Source organism: Peromyscus leucopus, chromosome X (assembly GCF_004664715.2).
Source record: "Peromyscus leucopus breed LL Stock chromosome X, UCI_PerLeu_2.1, whole genome shotgun sequence".
NCBI classification, from domain to species: Eukaryota; Metazoa; Chordata; class Mammalia; order Rodentia; family Cricetidae; genus Peromyscus; species Peromyscus leucopus.
In genome coordinates, this window is record NC_051083.1 from 59,858,811 (window position 1) to 59,879,005 (window position 20,195).

Genomic DNA, 20,195 nt, shown 5'->3' on the forward strand with positions numbered 1-20,195 from the left:
ATTTTAACAATATTACATCTTTTTTTATTTTTACTCATATTTTGTTAAATCTATACCAAAATACCACCCCTTCTTCTTTCTCATTCTAAGGTAACTAGTGCTGTAATCTTTTATTTCAATTTTTGGTTGTTTATTACTGATATGTAGGAACGAATTTGACTTCTATATATTAGACTTTTAACTGTGAAACATTATGTTAATTTCTATTTAGCCCTAGGAGAATTTTTTTTGAAGATTTTCTACTAGAAAAATTATAGCATTTATGAATAGACAGTCTTAGTTCTTCCTTACCTTTTATTTCCTTTTCTTACCTTGTCACATGAGCTAGGATTTCTGGAATGATTGCTAAATTATAGTGGTGAGAAAAGATGTCCTTTACTTGTTCTTTGTCCTCAACTTGTGGTTTATAGGATTTCTTATAGAATTCTTAATTAAATTGAGGAAATTCCCTTGACCCCTAGTGGATGGAATTTTTCCATCATAAAGATGTGTGGAATTTTATTGATACGTCTATTGATATGACTGTTTGATTTTTCTTCTTTAGCTTATTGATATAAGATAGATTGAATTGATTAATTTTAAGTTAATCTAGCTTTACATATAAGAAATAAATCCCTCCTGGTTGTTGTCTCAGTTCATTTTCTGTTATTGTAATAAAAAGCCTAGAGCTAGAAAATTTATTTTAAAAATGTATAGTTCATTTGTTTTTGAGTTAGTGTTGGCATGTGTACTAGGGTTTAGTTTTTGTCAATTTGATACAAACTGGAGTCACCTGGAAAGAGAATATCCCACAAGCCAGTAAACATGGTTCCTGTCTCCTCTTCTTGAATTCTCTCAGTTATGGCCCCTGATTGGGATATGTGAGCCAAATAAACCCTTTCCTGCTCCAGCTATTTTTGGTCAGTGTTTTATCACAGCAACAGGGAAACAAACTAGAATAAGAATCAGTGCCAGAGAGTAGGCTCTCACTGTGATGGACCTGACCATGTGGCTTTTATGGCTTGGAATATTCTGTGGGAGGAAGGAGGAGAATTTTGGAACTTTAGGATAGAAAACCATTGAGTGCTCAGAGCTTAATGAACTGTTCTGGGAATTTGGAAGATACTGTTAGGAGAAATGCAGGTGATGGAGGTCTGGCTTGTGAAGTTTGTGAAGAAGCAAAAACTCTTAACCAGACTGTTCATGTGATATTTTGGATTAAGAATCTGTGGAAGTAAAACCTTTGTATAACTGGGAGTGAGGTCTATATCTCACACCCTGCACACACACACACACATGAAAAAGAGAACTCCAAATGAATCTAGGATCTCAGTGTAACACCTGAAACTTTGGAACTGCTTAAACACATAGGGTGTACACAACAAGACATAGGCATAAGTACAAGCTTTCTGAATAAGACACTGATTGCTCAGAAAATAAGGCTAACAACTGACAAATGGGACCTTATTAAAACACTTTTGTATTGCAACAGAAATGGTTAATTGAGTTAAAAGGCAACCAGGAGAATTGGGGAAAACCTTTGCCAGCTGTAAACCTGACAGAAGATTAATATCTAGAGGATACAAATAACTCAAAACCCTTAAACTTCAAGAAAACACCACAATCTATGGACTATGAAATCGAATAAAGAGTTCTCAAAAGAGGAAATAAAAAAATGGCTAATAAGCACTTTTAAAAGTGTTCACTACTGCCGGGCGTTGGTGGCGCACGCCTTTAATCCCAGCACTCGGGAGGCAGAGGCAGGCAGATCTCTGTGAGTTCGAGGCCAGCCTGGGCTACCAAGTGAGCTCCAGGAAAGGCGCAAAGCTACACAGAGAAACCCTGTCTCGAAAAACCAAAAAAAAAAAAAAAAAAAAAAAGGGCCGGGCGGTGGTGGCGCACGCCTTTAATCCCAGCACTCGGGAGGCAGAGCCAGGCAGATCTCTGTGAGTTCGAGGCCAGCCTGGGCTACCAAGTGAGTTCCAGGAAAGGTGCAAAGCTACACAGAGAAACCCTGTCTCGAAAAACCAAAAAAAAAAAAAAAAAAAAAAAAGTGTTCACTATCTCTAGTGGTCAGGTAAATGCAAATCAGAACCCACTTTGAGAGTCCATCTAACCCCAGTTACAGTGGTCTTTAAGAAGAAAACAAATGGACAACAAATGCTAGTGAGAATGTAGGGAAAGAGACTGTTGGTGAGGGTGTAAACATGTACAGTCGCTGTGGAAATCAGTATGTATGGTCCTCAAAAAGCTAGAAATGGGTCTGCCATATGACCCAACTATGCCATTCCTGGGTATATGCTCAAAGGACTCTATGACAGAATACCTGCACGTCTATCTATGTTCATTCATGATTGCTTCGCAAAAGAAAACCAATAAGGAAAACAAATAAGCTTAAACTTTGTGTTGGCCGCTTTTTGACATGACACAAGTGAGAGCTGTTCAGGAAAAGGAAACCTCAATTGAGAAAATGCACCCAACTAGATTGGATGGGCCCATTCTATGGCAGGGTGGTGCTACCCTTGAGCAAGTTGTCCTGAGTTGTATAAGAAAGCAGACTAAGCAAGCCATGAACAAGCCAGTAAGCAGCATTCTCCATGGCCTCTGCTTCAGTTCCTGCCTTCAGGTTCCTGCCTTGAGTTCCTGCCCTAACTTCACTCAGTGATGAACTGTGACCTGAGAGTTGTAAGCTGAAATAAATCCTTTCTTCCCCAAGTTGCGTTTGATTGTAATGTTCTATTATAGCAATAGAAACCCTAAATAAGACATCTGTCCATCAACTGATAAAGGCATAATGAAAATTTATGATATAACTTCACAATAGAATTTCGTATTCAATACTAAAAAATGAAATTATGAATATTTTAGTAAAATTGATGGAACTGGAAAAATTATACTGAGGAAAAGGCCTAGAAAGATAATACTGCATGTCCCCTCTCATATGTAGATCATAATTTCAGAATTTTAGATTTTTTTTGTTTAACTTAGAATATCTATGTAGAACAGGAGGTTGTATAAGGGCCGTGGGTTGGGAAAAGAGGCCTGAATGGGACAAACAGTAGAACTCATATGAAATGAAAGTACAGCGGGGAAGACTACTAGGGTGGTAACATTTAAATGGGAAGGGGTCTGGAAAGTCAAAGGACAGGAGGAGATAGAGACAGAGAGTTAACCAAAACTAAGGATATAAGAAGACATATGAGTTGAAGATCAAGAAGTTATCACAGCCCTCCAAAGCAACACAAGCTATTGCCCTCATTCTTGGTTTCCCAACAGAACTAGGCTATTGTTGTTTATTTACTCTCTTGGGGGGGGGCCCATCACCCAGCTTCCCAATAAATCACACATGGAGGCTTATCATTACTGATGGATGCCCAGCCTTAGCTCAGCTTAGTTTCTAACCAGCTTTCCTTAACTTATCCTGTCTATCTTTTGCCTCTGGGCTTTTCCCATTCTCTTACTTCTGTAAATCTTACCCTTACTCCGTGGCTTGCTGATTGTGTAGCTGGATGGCTGGGTGGCTGGGTGGCTGGCCCCTGATGTCCTCCCCTTCTCTAGCTCCTTCTAGACCTCCCTTTCCAGATTTCTCCTATTAATTCTCTCCACCTGCCAGCCCCGCCTATCCTTTCTCCTGCCTTGCTATTGGCTGTTCAGCTCTTTATTAGATGATCAGGTGTTTTAGACAGGCACAGTACACAGCTTCACAGAGTTAAACAAATGCAACATAAAGAAAAGTAACACACCTTAAAATAATATTCTACTACATTTCCCCCTTTTTGTCTGAATAAAAATGAAAGGGTTTTAACTTAAACATAGTAAGATTATATATAATAATGATTATCAAGTAAGGATTACAATCACAATATTCTGTCCATGTCTAGTTAGCATATTCAGGGAAAATAATGCGTTATCTATCCTATCTTAGTGAATCCAAAATTTTACACCTAATTTACTTTCTATCATAACTAAGAAAAACTGCAACTGTAACTGTCTAGTCTTAAAGTCCATCAAAGACCCAGAAGGATGTAATATTACCTAACAACAGAGACATTTGGCTGCCTGGACAGTCACCTAAAGTTCCTCTGCAACGCTGGGGCGTCCATCTTCAGCCTACAGGCCTAGAGTATCCGGCAGACTTCTATGAAGCAAGAATTTTGGACTGTTCTGCCTTGTTTTGGCAAAGTTCAACAGTCTTATTTTCCTGTGTGTCCTACATGTCCAGACTTCACAGCACATTGTCAGCAGTTAAAGGCAAGAAGTTTCTTTGCCCAGCGGCTAACCTTGCCACAATAAAAGCAAACTCTGTATGGAGTTTCTTCAATGCCCATCATCTCTGAAGTAAATTAGTGCTGCCAGAAGCAGATGTGTCTCATTGTCATGAGGAGCTCAGCTGGCTCCTCCCACTTCTCAGGTTGTGAAAACCAAGCAGTTAAAAGGTTTGTCTGGCCAGGAACTGCATTCAACCTTCCTAGAACTCTAGAATGCCAGTGCTTGCACTGCAGCAGGTGTTTTCACTTAGTTTTTTGTTCCCACCTAACCTAACATACTAGCTGCTCACGGGCTCAGTGACCGGTAGAAACTGTCTGACCAAAACTCTTAAAGGAGCTGTAGCCCTCTTTTGTTGTTATTGTTTAGCTTTCTCGGGCTCTAAATGGATATTTGAGCCCCAAATTGGACACCAAAGTGTTGTTATTGTTTTTTTATTCTTTCTTTGGGGGGGTACCACCCAGGTCCCAAATAAATCACACACAGAGGCTTATTATTACTTATGAATGCCTGGCCTTAGCTCAGTTTAGTTTCTAGCCAGCTTTTCTTCTTTTTTTTAATTAAGAAAAATTTTTATTCATTTTACATACCAATCACATATCCCCCTCTTCTCTCCTCCCACCCCCTCCATCCTTCCCCTCCCACCCCCCTCCATTCCCTCCTACAAGAAGGTAAGGCTTCCCATGGGGAGTCAGCAGAGCCTGGTACATTCAGTAGAGCCAGATCCAAGCCCCTCCCCTGCCTCAAGGCTGCACAAGGTGTCCCACCATAGGTAATAGGATCCAAAAAACCAGTTCATGCACCAGGGATGGATCCTGATCCTACTGCCAGGGGTCCCTTTAAGCAGATCAAGCTACACAACTGTCTTGCTTATGCTCAGGCCTAGTCCAGTCCCATGGAGGCTCCGCAGCTGTTGGTCTAAATTTTATGAGTTCCCACTAGCTTGGTTTGGTTGTCTCTATAGATTTCCCCATCATGGTCTTGATGCCCCTTGCTCATAGAATCTCTCTTCTTTCTGTCTTCTACTGGAGCTCGGCCTGGCACTTAGCTGTGGATCTCTTCATCTGCTTCCATCAGTTACTGGAGAAAGGCTCTGTGATGACAGGGTATTCGCTGATCTGATACTGGGGTAGGTCAGTTCAGGCACCCTCTCCACTATTGCTATTGGTCTGAACTGGGGGTCATTCTTGTGAATTCCTAGGAACTTCCCCAGCACCCGGTTTCTTCCTATCCCCATGATGTCTCCCTCTATCATGGTATCTGTTTCATTGCTCTCCCACTCCGTCCCTGCTCCAGCTCGATCATCCCATTCCTTTATGTTCTCATCCCCCATCCCCTACCCTCCATTGCTCCCTCATCCCCAGTTTACTCATGGAGATCTCATCTATTTCCCCTTCCCAGGGCAATCCATGCATCCCTCTTAGGGTCCTCCTTGTTAGCTAGCTTCTCCGGAGCTGTGGGTTGTAGTCTGGTTATCCTTTGCTTTACGTCTAGTATCCACTTGTGAGTGAGTACATACCATGTTTGTCATTCTGAGTCTGGGTTACCTCACTCAGGATAGTATTTTCTAGTTCCATCCATTTGCCTACAAATTTCATGATGTCATTGTTTTTTACTGCTGAGTAGTACTCCATTGTGTATATGTACCACAACTTTTTTTAAGTTCGTCTTAGTTTCTAGCTACCTTTTCTTAACTTAAATTATTCCATCTTCCTTTAGCCTCTGGGCTTTTCCCATTCTCTTACTTCTGTAAATCTTACTCTTACTCTGTGGCTTGCTGTGTAGCTGGGTGGCTGGGTGACTGGCCCCTGATGTCCTCCTATTCTCTAGCTCCTTCTGCATCTCCCTTTCCAGATTTCTCCTTCTATTTATACTCTCTGCCTGCCAGCCCCTCCTATTCCTTCTCCTGCCTCCCTATAGGCCAGTTCTTTATTAGACCATCAGGTGTTTTAGACAGGCACAGTGACACAGCTTCACAGAGTTAAACAAATGCAACATAAACAAAAGTAACACACCTTAAATAATATTCCACTACACTAGACAGTAAAACTCTATAGCTGAAGACATCACATACCTTGGCTACATGATGTAAACAAATCAAGCTGGAACTTAACTGGAAGATCTCTCCGTATTGGCTAACATATATTGTGCCAGAAGATGCAATATAGGATGCTAGGTGAGAAAACTCACCAATACAAAACTCATCAATACTTTCACCCAGATGTTGACCTTGTGTCCTTTAATACCACCTACCTACCAGGATGTGTCCACTGGTGAAATAGTGGATGAGTACTATGAGGGCACCTTACCCACTCTGTGATAAATGTGAGACCTGCTCCACAGACAGAAGGAAATTAATGCCTGAAACTATAAAGCTGGTTTAAAAAAAAAAAAAACTCATGGAGTTTTCTGATGTTGTTTTGCTAAATGAACATGGCATCAAATCACTTTCTAAATATTTGTATTTATATTTATACCCATACACACATGGTATTTTCAGCCTTCGGGAAGCTTCTTGTATAATGAATAGCAGTGAGAGAAGACTCATAGCTGAGAATAAGTACCTGTTGAGTACTCGGGCCTAAACAATACCACGCCTTCTAAGGCTCAGGGAGCATCATGACTGAGGTGTAGAGAGAATATAAGAAGCAGATGATAGGCAGAAGGGCTGTGAAATGCTACCTTCTGGGCATGACACAGTCATTGCAATTGTGAACTCCGAGCAGCTGTGCTTGTCTGCTCTGGATCTGCACAAAGCTGAGTCTGTCAACAGTCAGCCATGAGGGAGAGAGGTACACGTGGCTCACTGTACCCTGGGAAGCAGCTAGCAGCCATTTACAGAGGGGAGGGAGGGAGTCCTTTGTCCCGTTGGGTAGCCACTGATGAGCGCACTGTCACATGGACAGCCCTGGCTATCATTTGTTTCACAGATCCATAGCTATGGAATATATATTTCCTATTATTATTTTCAACAAAACTGTTATCTACTAATTTGAGAATAAAAAATAAAATGTTTTAAGGCATATTACTTCCTGAAATGTATTATTTTTAACTTTTAAAAATAAAATTTAACTGCATCATTTCCCCCTCTCTCCCCTTTCCTCCCTTGTACCCCTCCCTGTACCTCCTTACCTTGCTTCCTCCCAAAATCATGGACTTTTTCTTTGTTACATATATACACACTTAAGTCAGTGTGACCTGCTGAGTCCATTTAGTTTTGTGTGTGTATATGACTTCAGGGCTGATCACTTGGTCTCGTATAACCAATTAGGGGGCTCATTCGTAGAAAGGACTATTTCTCCCCCCTCTTTGCTTTTCTCAGCTTCCTGTAGTTCTTTGTCCGGGTGAGGCCTATGAGATGTCCCCTTCCGTATTAGCATGTCTATTGGTGTGGTACTTCTTTACATCTCGTTTCTTATCTTCCTTATCTGTTCTCTAACTCACTTCCCTTCTTTATGCAGATCCAAATTCCTGACCTGTTAACATTTCTTCCAAGAATATCTACTGGCAACAAATTTCCTCAATTTTTAATTGTTAGAGAGTCTAGTTCTCCTTTTTTAGGGGAGAATTTAATAGGATACAGAATTCCAGCTTGTTTGTTTTCCTTCATTGATCTTAGGTCTCGAATAAAGATGGAGTATGTAGTGTTCCCTAATAGAGCAGATGAGGAATCAGAAGGAAACTCACTTGCCTCATGATCATTCTGTGGTTGGTTTAGAACTAGAATATCACTGGGCAATGCTAACTCTGATCCTATCATAAAGCATTTTTTCCCCAATGGCAAAAAAGCAGACTGTCTGTACATGTTGATCAAAGCCTGTCTCATCTCAATTTTCCACTTATCAAAGAAGTCTGAACTTCTTCACAGCTATCTGTCCCACTCTGATATATCTGTGGGGTTTTGCATCTAGAAAGTATGATGATTACAGATAGAGGGGATTAGAAAGCTATAGAAATATGTTGGTTCTTATCATGAAACCAACATGTGACAATGGTAGTCCTCTGAATTAGGTAAGGATAAGGTTTTGAAGCATCTTAAGAAAACAGATGAGTTTATCTTGCAGATTCTAGAATTGAGAAGGAGTTATTGACTTGCTCTCTGTTACTTAGATGCTTCTAGTGTGGGAAAGCTCTAGCTCCCTTACATTTTCCCTGTAGAAACTGGAAACCTGCCAAGGCCTTGAAGAGAAGGAATGGATGTGACAGTAATAGGGGTGGCCTTAGAGGCCCATGGTGGGATTCATGAGACGGATTTATTGGACAGAGTGAATGATGTTAGAACAAAAAGGAATCCTTATATTGTTGAGATGATGTACTCATTAGTGCTTGTGGGAAATGTGATATAATCTAATAACAATCTTATCTATACTTTTGTGTCCCCTATAAGGGATATGATAATTGCTTACTAAGGAGAAGTTCTATGGGAGCCCTTGTGTGACCAGAAAAGAAGTAGAAGAAAGGATTTTGAACACCCTTTTTATATTATATTATATTACATTTTATTCATTATAATTTTTAGTTTTCATTAAAAAAACCTCAAAACAATCTAAATGTCCGTCAAAAGTGATTAATTAAATTCCTCCATATTAAAAACAACAATGTAATTGGGAAGAATAGCAGGGGGACGAGACAGGGTAATGTGAGTGCTGAATGTGATCAAATTATATCATTATATTTAAGAAAATGGCCAAATGAAACCATTGTTTATAATTAATATATGCTAGTAAAACAAAAGAAATCAGTTGAAAGTAAATTTGAAAAACAAAATTAAGAAACAGAATGTAGAAATATAATTATTTAGCTAGAAAAAGAAAAATTGAAGATGTTGCTTGGTAATAGAATGTGTGTTCAAATCCCTGGGTTTGATCACCAGCACTGCAAAAACCAACAGGCAAATACGTTACATACAAAAAATCATCAAACAAGATTGTAATTTCATCACATTTAATAAAAATATATATTAACATGTCCACAAGCTTTCTAAATATGCATAAAGAGCTAAGAGTGCTTATTAATGGGTACTTTATATTAATCTGTTCCTCTTTTATGTGTGTTTATACACGTAACAAGAATGTCTGCTATAAAGTTTGAAACTCTTTTTAATTTTAAAGTATTTTTATTTTAATATAGTATTTTTATTAATTCTTGGAGAGTTTCATGCATGTATACAATGTACATTGATCCTATTTACTCCCACTTCTGACCTTAACTCAGCCCAACCACTTGGCAACTTCCTGCCCCCCTTTTGTTCATTTTACTATATATTTTATTTATTTTTATTAGTTCTTTGAGAATTTTGTACAATGTATTTTGGTCATATTCACCCAGCTCCTTCTAGATCCACCCCATTTCTCTACCCAACCAATTCTGCATTTTTTTTTTATCCCAGGGAGTACAGTTTGTGCTCTCCAAATACTCTTGATGCATGGCCTTCCACTGGAGCCTGGTCCAGCAGCAGGTGCCCCACTCTTAAAGAAAACGGACCCTGGCTCTCCCAGCAGCTGTCAGTTGCCAACAGCTGCCTAGTTAGGGGTGCCACTTCATACCCACCTCCCCTCTCTGTGCTGGGATATTCTCTGGATTGAGCTTACGAGGGTCTTGTGCATGCCGTCACAAGTGCTGTGATTTCATATCTGCAACTGCCCTTTTTTATCCATAAAAAGAATAGCCATTCTTGTATCTATCCACCATGCCTGGCTCTTAAACTCTTTCTGCCCCCTCTCCCACAATGATCCCTGGGTGGGGTGTGATCCCTTGGGATCGGTGGTGTGATGTAGATTTCTCATTTAGAGCTGAGCACTCTAATTCACTGCACCTCGACCAGTCTGGGCTTTGTGTTAACTACTATCTACTATATATATATAAAAAAAAAAAAAAAAAAAAAATATATATATATAAAAGCTTCTCTGATGAGGGTTGAGGGAAGCATTAGTTTATGGGTATAAACTCCAAGTCAGAGTTCTCTCTATTGATTAAAGCTGCTTTCCTTAAAAGTAATACATAAGAAGATACTTCTGATCCCACTACCAATGAAACTATTGGCATTTCCTTTAAAGCATCTATTAAGTTATGGTAAATTGCTGTGGGAGTGCATGTGGCCCTGACATGAATGTATTACGGTTGCAACTGTTCTAATAACTAACAAATTAAATCACAATAAAGAAGTGACTAGAAAGGAAACTACTGCCATTGCGCTCCTTCTGTAAGAACACTTTTTCCCTTCTAGTATCTGTTGCTACATGGCTGCACATGCGCTATGCAGTAGCCAGGAAGGAGGCTTGGTCATCCTGGGGCCTTACATCCTATGTAATCCGTGCGCTGCATGGTCGTATAATTTGCGCACAGCATGATCACATAATCTATGCACATGCATAGCGTAGCTACATAAGCCCATATGCACATGTGTGGGGGAATCCATAAAAAGTGGATCACAGACTCCTCCCCCTCTTCTTCTTCCTCTCTCTCCCTGCACAATTTCCATAGGCCTAAGCACATTCCCCTCTGTTCCCTCTCTTAATAAACTCTTATAGTGGGTTTGTTGTGCCTTGTGGCCTTTCTTTTCTTTTCTTTTCTTTTTTTTCTTTTTTCTTTTTTTTTTTTTTTTTTTTTTTTTTTTTTTTTTTTTTTTTTTTTTGGCTTTTCGAGACAGGGTTTCTCTGTGCTGCTTTGCGCCTTTCCTGGAACTCACTTGGTAGACCAGGCTGGCCTTGAACTCACAGAGATCCGCCTGCCTCTGCCTCCCGAGTGCCGGGGTTAAAGGCGTGCGCCACCACCGGCGCAATGTTATTCATTAAGCAGCGCTGTTTACTGTGTAAGAAAAGCCACAAGGCAGCCGGGCAGTGGTGGCACACGCCTTTAATCCCAGCACTCGGGAGGCAGAGCCAGGTGGATCTCTGTGAGTTCGAGGCCAGCCTGGGCTATAGAGTGAGATCCAGGACAGGCACCAAAACTACACAGAGAAACCCTGTCTCAAAAAACAAACAAACAAACAAAAGAGCTAACAGTATCCCCATCTGAAAGTTCATGTTCCAGCTTCACCTGAATATATGATTCTGCATCCTCAGGACTTGCAGAATTAATGGAATGCTGTCCTGGGGTTGTTGAGTTGTGCGTTTCTGGGCATTTCATCTCTACAGAGGAATACTCTTTCTCTCACTCCTAACTAAAGTGGGAAGATTTGGTTTTTCTTAAGGGAGGAACCCTCCATGTATTTTTTTGTGGTTTCAACAGCCAGCAAACAGATGGGAGAAGCTTGATAGTTGGGCAATAGATACCTTGTCTAAAACCTGGCCCATGGCTATGAGGGTCCCTTAAATTTTCAGTGCCTTGAAGGTCACTCTTAATGACTTTCTAGAGAATAACCATTTTTAAATTTTCTACTAATTTAATCTTCCATCTTCTATTTCTAATAGGTCCTGTTAAAAACAAGAAAAAGGGTAAGTTGAGTTCCTGACTTTATTACATTGTCATGTCTGTTTTTAATCAGAAAAAAAAATGAATGAGATAGGATTTTGCACTAATTTCTTTCAACATTAGTTAGCCATTGCTCTATACAATCATTTACTTGAGTGTTACACTTTATAAAGAGCAAGAATTAGTTCTTCACTAACAAGCCATGGAAGATAGAATTGACTCTAGCAACACACGCAAGTTACCTCCGTTGGATAATGATGATGATGACAATGATTTGTCCCTTGTGTCCTCCCCTTTCCCTTTCCATGGGGATCAAACCTAGGACCTTTGCCTTAAGAGTGTTAGGCAAAAACTCTACCACTACACTCTACTCCAAGCCCTCATTTTTTGGTTCTTCCTTCTTGTTCCTTTTTACATGTCTGTTTCCAGTTCATATTTATTTCCATTCTTGCTCTGTCCACTGCCTTCTTTTATCTCCTTCCCCTCTTTTATCAGATCAGTTATCAGACATGAATGAAGGCCTAAGACCGCTTATAGAGAAAAGAAACACTACCTATGGAAAAGTATCAATACTTTGGTTTTTAGCCTAAAAGCTGTCTTTATTCAATTTTCCAGATGATCAAAGATGATACCTTTTGCTTTGAGAATTCAATATCATTTTCTCTGTGATGAAGAAAAAGAAAGAAAAAGCTATGCCGCTGTGTTACTCTGTTCTTTTTGTGTTTCTAAAGTAGGTGCTAGTTGGAGCGATTCACTGTGCTGTCCTTGGTTTCTTAAGTCCACATTGCACCTAACATGGGACTAGCCAGGAGCACGTGGAGTGCTTGCTTGCTTGCTTGCTTAGAAAAGAGAATCCAAAGAGAAAGCGGGTTATAAGGACTAGGCAAATAAAACCCACTCATTTGCACTAAAAGAACCAACTGTGAAATCAGTTTCTGTACCTGTTTGTTTCTAGGTTCTGACATGAAAGGAAGACAGGGATAATGTAAAACTTGTGAGTTTCCCTTTTTAAAAAAAAAAAATCTTTCTTTTTTTCTCTGTCTATATGATACTGGAAATTTAACCCAGGGCTTTAGATGTGCTAGTCAGATGCTCTGTTATTGGACTACATCACTAGCCCTCTTTTACTTTCTTTGAGACATGATCTCACTTAGTTGTTCAGGCTGGCCTTGAACTCACTCTGTAGCCCAGGCTGACCTTAAACTTAGTGATCTGCCTGCCTAGGCCTCCCAAGCAGCTTGGATTATGGACCTTAAAATTCTTTACCAAGGCTGCAAAGACAGTTCAGCTGTTAAGAGCACCCATTGCTCTTATAGAGGACTTGGGTGTGGTTCCCAGCATCTACAAGATGGCTCACAACTCTCTGTGATTCCAGTTCCAGGGAATCATTATAATACTTTCCTCTGTCCTCCTCAGGCACCAGGCATGCATGTAGTCTAAATACATATACACATACAAGTGATTTTGTCTGTTTAAATTTATAGAGCTTTCTAGAGCATTCCAAACTGCATAAAAAGGCTAACTCCAGGGGTAGCCTGCCAGTCCTCTGAGCACTAGAGTACTGTGCCACTTCAGGTACTCTTAGCTACATGTCAAATGTGTGATCCTATTGAAAAAAAAAAAAACGAGGCTGAAATTTGCCCAGCCTTCTGAAGACCTGAACTGAACAAAGTTAGTAAACACCAGCGAGCTGGAGTGAGTGCAGAGTCCTTCTGCTGTTTCCCAGGGGGTCACCACTAGGATGCTCTGTGTTTTAAGAAAGTAAATTTGAGTTTCAAGTATTTGGTTCTTAACTCACCACATCTCTTCAAGATAGAAATTATAACTCGGGCTGGAGAGATGACTCAGCAGTTAACAGCACTGGCTGCCCTTCCAGAGGACCTGAGTTCAATTCCCAGCAACCACATGGTGGCTCACAACTGTCTGTAATGAGATCTGGTGCCCTCTTCTGGCATACAGGGACACATGCAGGCAGAGCACTGTGTACATAATAAATAAGTCTTTTTTTTTTTTTTTTTTTTTTTTCGAGACAGGGTTTCTCTGTGTAGCTTTGTGCCTTTCCTGGAACTCACTTGGTAGCCCAGGCTGGCCTCGAACTCACAGAGATCCGCCTGGCTCTGCCTCCCGAGTGCTGGGATTAAAGGCGTGCGCCACCACTGCCCGGCTAAATAAGTCTTTTTTTAAAAAAAGAAATTATAACTCACATCATTGCTTAGCATTGCATGAAACTTTATTGGGAAGATCATGCACGTAAGCCTTAAATATCTACTTTGTTTAAAAGTGATTTAGAAGCCATCTAGTATGGATTTCCTTGGACACAGTGGATAGGCACATACCTGAGGAGGTAAATTGAATTGTTCACTTAATTTTCACCCTTTAATGGAGTTTTCCTATTCCCACAGCTCTCTCCCTCTCTCTTCCTATCACACCCCTTCCTTCCATGCCCCTACTCCAGCTTCCCTTTACTCACTTGCTTTCCATTGTTTTTCAACATTTGGGACTTAGCTGAAAGGTTAGGGAAATGCCTCTTTGATGAAGTTTAGCTTTGAAATGATGTGATTATTCTTTTATCTAAGACTACACAGGGTAACTTTCTCAGTACAAACGTCTGTCTCTAGGCTTTTGTATCATGAAGTATTCTGTCAAAGCGAGGGAATCTAAAGAAGAAATTCAGTCTCTTGGTCCAGAGGTCATTTTCTGCATACTCTTTTCTGGCCCAAACTTTCTATAGGAATGAGACTATGAGGAACTTCCTTGTCCGAGTGGAGAGAAGCAGAAGGCCAGCTGAAGAAGTGGATTCCAGCAGGGACTTTTTCTCAGATGCCTTCTAACATTTTCATAAGTGATCACTCTCTGTTTACACTGCAGCAGTTATTTTCTTGGACTGGAGGAGGCTCTGGATCTAATTCTTCTAAAATTACATTAAGCAATTACAAGGGACTCACGTTCTTGGAGCTGAAGCTTATGCTACCCACAGAACACCCTCCAGATGGAAACGCTGGAACCCAGGACAGCCTGATAGGCATCAATTTCAGTGTCTACTCCAAGTAGAAAAGAAAGAGGGTGAAGCACACCTCACTTCCAGGCTGGGGAAGTTTCCCAACTGACAATAGTGCAGTCTTCCTTGTAGAACCTCAGTCTCAAAAAGGGACAGCCCGGAGGCCACACTCCTTGTTTCCCAGATGGAAAAACTAAGGTTCAAAGTGACTGTGTGGCAGGACTGAGGCTTACATTCTTATCTCCGGAGTCCAGATCCAGGTTCTTTCCACTCCACTAACTAGAATTGAAAGTTGGGTGCCAAATAAGCCTGATTTGGAAGCTACGCAAATCCAAAGGGAGATGGTCTTCCTCCTCAGCATCTTCAAATTGACAAAGTCTAGAAACTGGGCAGATCCCATCTCAACTGCTAAGCTCAGGGCAAATGCCACACTTCGGTCCTCTAAGTCTTTAAGGCCCTATAGGCCCTCTTGAAGAAATATTCTCAGGACTACTCTTTTCTTCTCTGAAGAAGAGGTCCCACAATGACACACGATTCCATTCCAAATGAGCATGTGGTTAGACCTGGATGCTTGGCCTCTTTGTTGGCCTTTCCTTGAATACTTGGGGTTTTTTAGACATGAAGCATTAGTCTTAAAAGAGGACCTAATAAATCAGGACAGAATTTCCCAGACTAAAATATCTGAGAAATGAGGAGTTGGAACCAGTAAGAAAGGTTTAAAGTAAAGGTGTCCGGTTGTTATTTTGTTGTTGTTGTTGTTTGTTGTTTGGGGGATTTTGTTAGTTTGTTTGTCAACTTGACACAAGCTAGAGTTATTTGAGAAGCAGAACCTCAATTGTGAAAAATGCCTCCATCAGATTGCCCATAAGAAACTCTGTGAGGCCTTTTCTTGATTAATGATTGGTGTGGGTAGGCCCATCCCAAGGTGGGTGGTGCCAACCATGGGCTGGTGCTCCTGGGTTGTATAAGAAAGCAGGCTGAACAAGTCATAGGGAGCAAGCCAGTAAGCAGCGTTGCTCTGTGGCCCCTGCTGCAGTTCCTGCCTCCAGGTTCCTGCCTTGACTTGCTACTTTGGCTTCCCTCAAAGGACTCAAAATACCTTTCCTTCCCAAGTTGCTTTTGGTTATGGTATTTTAGCATAACAGTAAGAACACTAACTTTATATTTGAAACTAAGCCACTGTCTCAGGGAAGAGCACTGTAAAAGATTTCCAATCCTAGGACTTCCGTTGAAATTCTAAGAGGGTAGAAAGACACTTACCCATGACCACCTATGATCTTTTGGTGGGTCTGCTCAAAAAAAACAGTCTATAGGAGGAACAGTTGTGATACACTTACCATGACTGCACCCTAGAAGAAAGAAAGAAGGACTGGAATATGAAATGGGAGGGCTGAGACTGTTCTGGAAAAACAGTGAGAAGGAAAGGAGGATGAGTTGGTAGACCAGATCAACAACTCATTTGAGAATATAGCCTCTAAAGAAAATCTCTGGGATGGTGGATTAGTTCACCTACAGAGATGGAAGTTGATAGGTAACCTGATGTCTTTGAGTATATGAGGTTTTATGTATATGGTGATAACCACTCTTCCCTAGCTACACAGAGAATAGAATAAAAGTTCAAATGGCCACAGGAGGGATTTCAGTTAAATATACCAAAGACTTTCCTAACAGTGAGCAGTGAGGGGTGATAAACACTGGAACATGTAACCAAGAGAGTTTGCAGAATTTCCTTTCCCAGGGATCTTTAAAAATAGAGTTTAGAGAGGTCAGCTGGAAAGCAGAGCCTGCCGCCTCCTCATCAGGTCTCTCTCTGCCTGCCATTCCTTCTTTTCTGTTGTTTCTTGGTATCTTCTATCTCTCATTCTCTCCACCTTCATCTCCAAACCTCCTTCTCACTCCTGTTCGGCAGCCAGTGCAGCCCCTATCCACCCCCATCCCCTGAACATCTGACCAATCTTCCTGGAGCTGACTGTGTTCCTGGGGTCAGACTTCCATTATCCTCTGGTTAATCACATCGAGTCCACCCACCGGACATGAGATGAAGTCCCACACTTATCAGCGATAGTCAAACTCTTAAAAGAACCATTAACGGCAGGCCCCTACGTCTGCTTTCCTAATAGCTCTCATCCTTTGGACTCAGATCAAAGCCTCCTCTTTGAAGTTTGCCTGACCTGTTTTAGCATTTGGTCCCTCTCATTAATGTGGCACTTCTAATATCTTATAACCTTTCCCCTGCTGCACTGGGCTCCTTAGGGGCTGTTTATTTCTATGTCCTCAAATCTTCCTTGAAATGTGGGTCAGACAAGGGAGTATAAACATGTCCAGCTCTTTAGCAAAAACTCCTAGATGGCTGACCTTGTGTCATTGGGAGTCTCCAGAACTCCTAACAGTACATTGTTAACAGTAACTAATGCCAAATATAACACTGAATCCTGTAATTATAGGAAAGAAAGCAGGGCCCCCTGGGCCCAATGGCCCCCCAGGACCTCCAGGACCTCCAGGACCCCAGGGACCCCCAGGGATTCCAGGAATTCCTGGGATTCCAGGAACAACTGTTATGGGACCACCTGGCCCTCCTGGCCCTCCTGGTCCTCAAGGACCCCCTGGCCTCCAAGGACCTTCTGGTGAGTTCTCCTGTCTCCCACCCCTTAGAAACCTTGTCAGTACTTTTGTTAGCATAGGAGTAGGTAATCTTCAGGGAAGTTTCAAATAGTGGTGATGTACAGTAAGAAATTCCTAGTCCAGTGTAAAGCTAGGAACTGAACAAGCTCTGATAGGGCCTGGCCTGCTCTAACTCTTGTTGAGATCAAGCTGGGCCAGACAGGCCATCTGTTCTTGCCCCATGCCAACCCTTCCATCACACTCCATCTTTGGCTCTAGGCCTCCATATAGTGAGCCAATAAACTCATATGAGCCAAAAACAGAGGTGTGAGAAAGAGGTCCCAGCCATTCACTGGAGTTCCTGTAGTTATAGATTTGGCTTATTCTGATTTCCAGCATGGAGTGCCACATGATGTTTGCATGGAAATAGTTTGTAAGGAGGAATGTTGGGGACCGGACAAAATGGCAACCCTATTATAGTTTCTTCCCATGTACTCTTGAGACTCCTTTCCCATTGGTGTGGACAAGTAGCCACTTCCTAGTCAAGTGGTTACAAATTTATGAATCACTCAGGCTGTGTCTGTAGCAAACCCAGACACCAAGACCACTGTGTCCCTGAGCCAAGTACTTCTCACACTACATCCTTAAATCCCATGCTCCTCATTCGAATGCCATTCCATCCCTCTGCATCTTTCTCCTGGAGGCCAGCAGGGCATGCAACAGGTACAGCCGCAGATCCAAACCTGCCTAATTAGAGTTGACAGGAGGCAGACTGCCTGAACTTCTGCTGGTTGTTATTTCCTTCTCCTGCTCCCCTCCTGTATCTCGGGGTTTTTTAAGAAATGGACTCTTGCAGCTGAATTCTCTAGGTCTCAAAATTCAACAGCAAGACTCAGATTCTTCCACTTACAATTCAAATAGGTCTCAGCAGTGTTACCATGGCCACAAGAGATAAAGTTGTTTTTTTTTTAATCCAATCATTCCACAAATAATTAATTTCTGTGTACAAAGAGATATATTGCTAAGTGCTCCCTGTTCTCATCGAGTTTATGTCCTAAAGTCAAAGAGACACACGTAAAGAAACAAGATCTTTATAAATGACAGTGGTCCTTGTAAAGTCAGTGAGGAAAGAACAAAGGGCTGAAAAAGCGAGTGCCATTGTCTCGGGGACACACAGTGACAGGCATAGCATAGCCTCTTGTTGCTCTCCCTGGGTGCACAGTGGGGCTTGCCTTGGGCCAGTATTGGCTGGAGGCCAACTTCCCCGCAGAGGATCTCCGACTGAAGACGAAGGTCGGGAACAGGAATGGGAAGGAGGGGCTGGGCTCTGCCCTTGACAGGCCCCATGTTAGCGCATGAGTCCAGCTATAAGCCCTGGAGGAGACAGTTCCACAGGGCTGGCTGGCTGTGGGGGTGCAGGCTCTGAACCCCTGGCTGCTGAAATGAGAAAGGGGAGGAGAAGAGAGCCCAGCACCCTGACTGCCCTGTCCTGTTTTGTAGGTGCTGCTGATAAAACTGGAACTCGAGAAAACCAGGTTGGCTGGGGCTCACTGTCTTCCTGGGGGGTGGGATGGCTTCAGGCTTGGGGTCACCTTAGAGTCTGCTCCCTATGAAACTCCCTGAGGCTTTATTTCATGTTGCCCTGGAGGTTTCGAGGTTTTCACTGGCATCCACTGCCAAGGTCAGAATTGAAAAGCTTCGTCCCAAGGATGTGCCTTCAGCTAAGGGAACACAGTCTTACCTGGACCATTTTACTCATTCCATGAGTGACAGAGGGTCACTACAACCAGATTCAGTAGTCCATGGAAATAACCTGCCTGTCAAGCCTGTACACCTAGGCCTCTGACTTCCAAGCCAGCCCAGATGCCCGATGGGCACTCAGACTGCCTGGACTCTGGAGTGGAGAAGCTTAAGAGTGTGTCCTTGAAAAGCAGCCTACTAGCTCTAGGCCGAGGCCAGCCTGGGCTTCCCCCTTAATGGCCCGGTAGGTTTCTTCCTAGTCTTTGCGCTTCCCAATCTGTCTCTCTTGGCAAATTCTACTGTCTAGCCTGGCCTCGTCTCCTCCCAGCAACCACCCTCAGTATAGTTATTTGGCCACAATGATAAATCTACACAGTTGCACAGTCCTTGATGGCTTTGTGGGCAATTTTATATTCACCAGCATAATTAGATCTGCAGCTGCCCTTGCGAGAGTGGCCAGACAGAGATTCTGATAATTCCCATTTTACAGCTGGGGAAATAAAGCTCAGAGGCATCACATTTGGCTGAAGGTCACACAGTGAAGAAGTGGTAGAGCTACAGAGTCCTGCTGTTTTTTTTTTAGGAGAAATAGAATTACTACTATCTCAAGACAGGGGAAAGGGAGCAGAACTGGGATACAGAGGAGTCTAGAAACCAGAGGTAAAAACACGGGACTGCATGACATAGCAAATAGCCGTCACAGTGACTCTCTTCTTCTCATCCTCCCAGCCAGCTGTGGTGCATCTGCAGGGCCAAGGGTCAGCGATTCAAGTCAAGAATGGTAAGAATCAAAGTAGTCTCTCTCCCTACTAGGAGTTTCTCCCATCCTTCATTCCCAACCTCCAAATAATCAGCCAGCCCAGCTCCTCCCAACTCCGTGAGTATCCTTGGCACGGAAGGGCATTTCCTACTCCATCGTGCCCTCTACTGGCTGTCATGAGTAACTGCTTGCACCAAGACCAGTTGCTACACCCAAATCGCCTTTAGTTTTCTTTTTGCAGTGGGAGGGGGCAAGCAAACCCAGGGCCTTGTGAATGCTTGCCACCATTAAACTGCACCTCAGGCCCTAAACTGCATTTAGAATCCACCACTGTGGAATCTGAATAGGACTTGAGACATCATAAACCTAGGTTGTCTTGACGGTCATATCAGAGTCACCACAGAATTATGTATTTCCACAGTGCAAACTAAGGAATGT

The 20,195-nt window shown here is 42.1% G+C and overlaps 1 protein-coding gene across 8 annotated transcripts in view; it reads left to right on the forward strand.

Moving 5' to 3' along the window:
• The window catches only part of Eda (ectodysplasin A), a 377,498-nt gene that overhangs the window by 348,805 nt on the left and 8,498 nt on the right, over positions 1 to 20,195 (forward strand). For all 8 annotated transcript variants that reach the window (XR_005090028.1, XR_003736102.2, XR_005090029.1 and 5 more), the window contains exons 3-6: positions 11,658 to 11,681; positions 17,101 to 17,280; positions 18,758 to 18,792; positions 19,727 to 19,778. Coding sequence is in view for 5 of the 8 variants with exons in the window: in XM_028883904.2 (XP_028739737.1) it covers positions 11,658 to 11,681; positions 17,101 to 17,280; positions 18,758 to 18,792; positions 19,727 to 19,778 (291 nt within the window). In the remaining 3 variants the exon portion in view is untranslated. The remainder of the gene's footprint in view (positions 1 to 11,657; positions 11,682 to 17,100; positions 17,281 to 18,757; positions 18,793 to 19,726; positions 19,779 to 20,195) is intronic.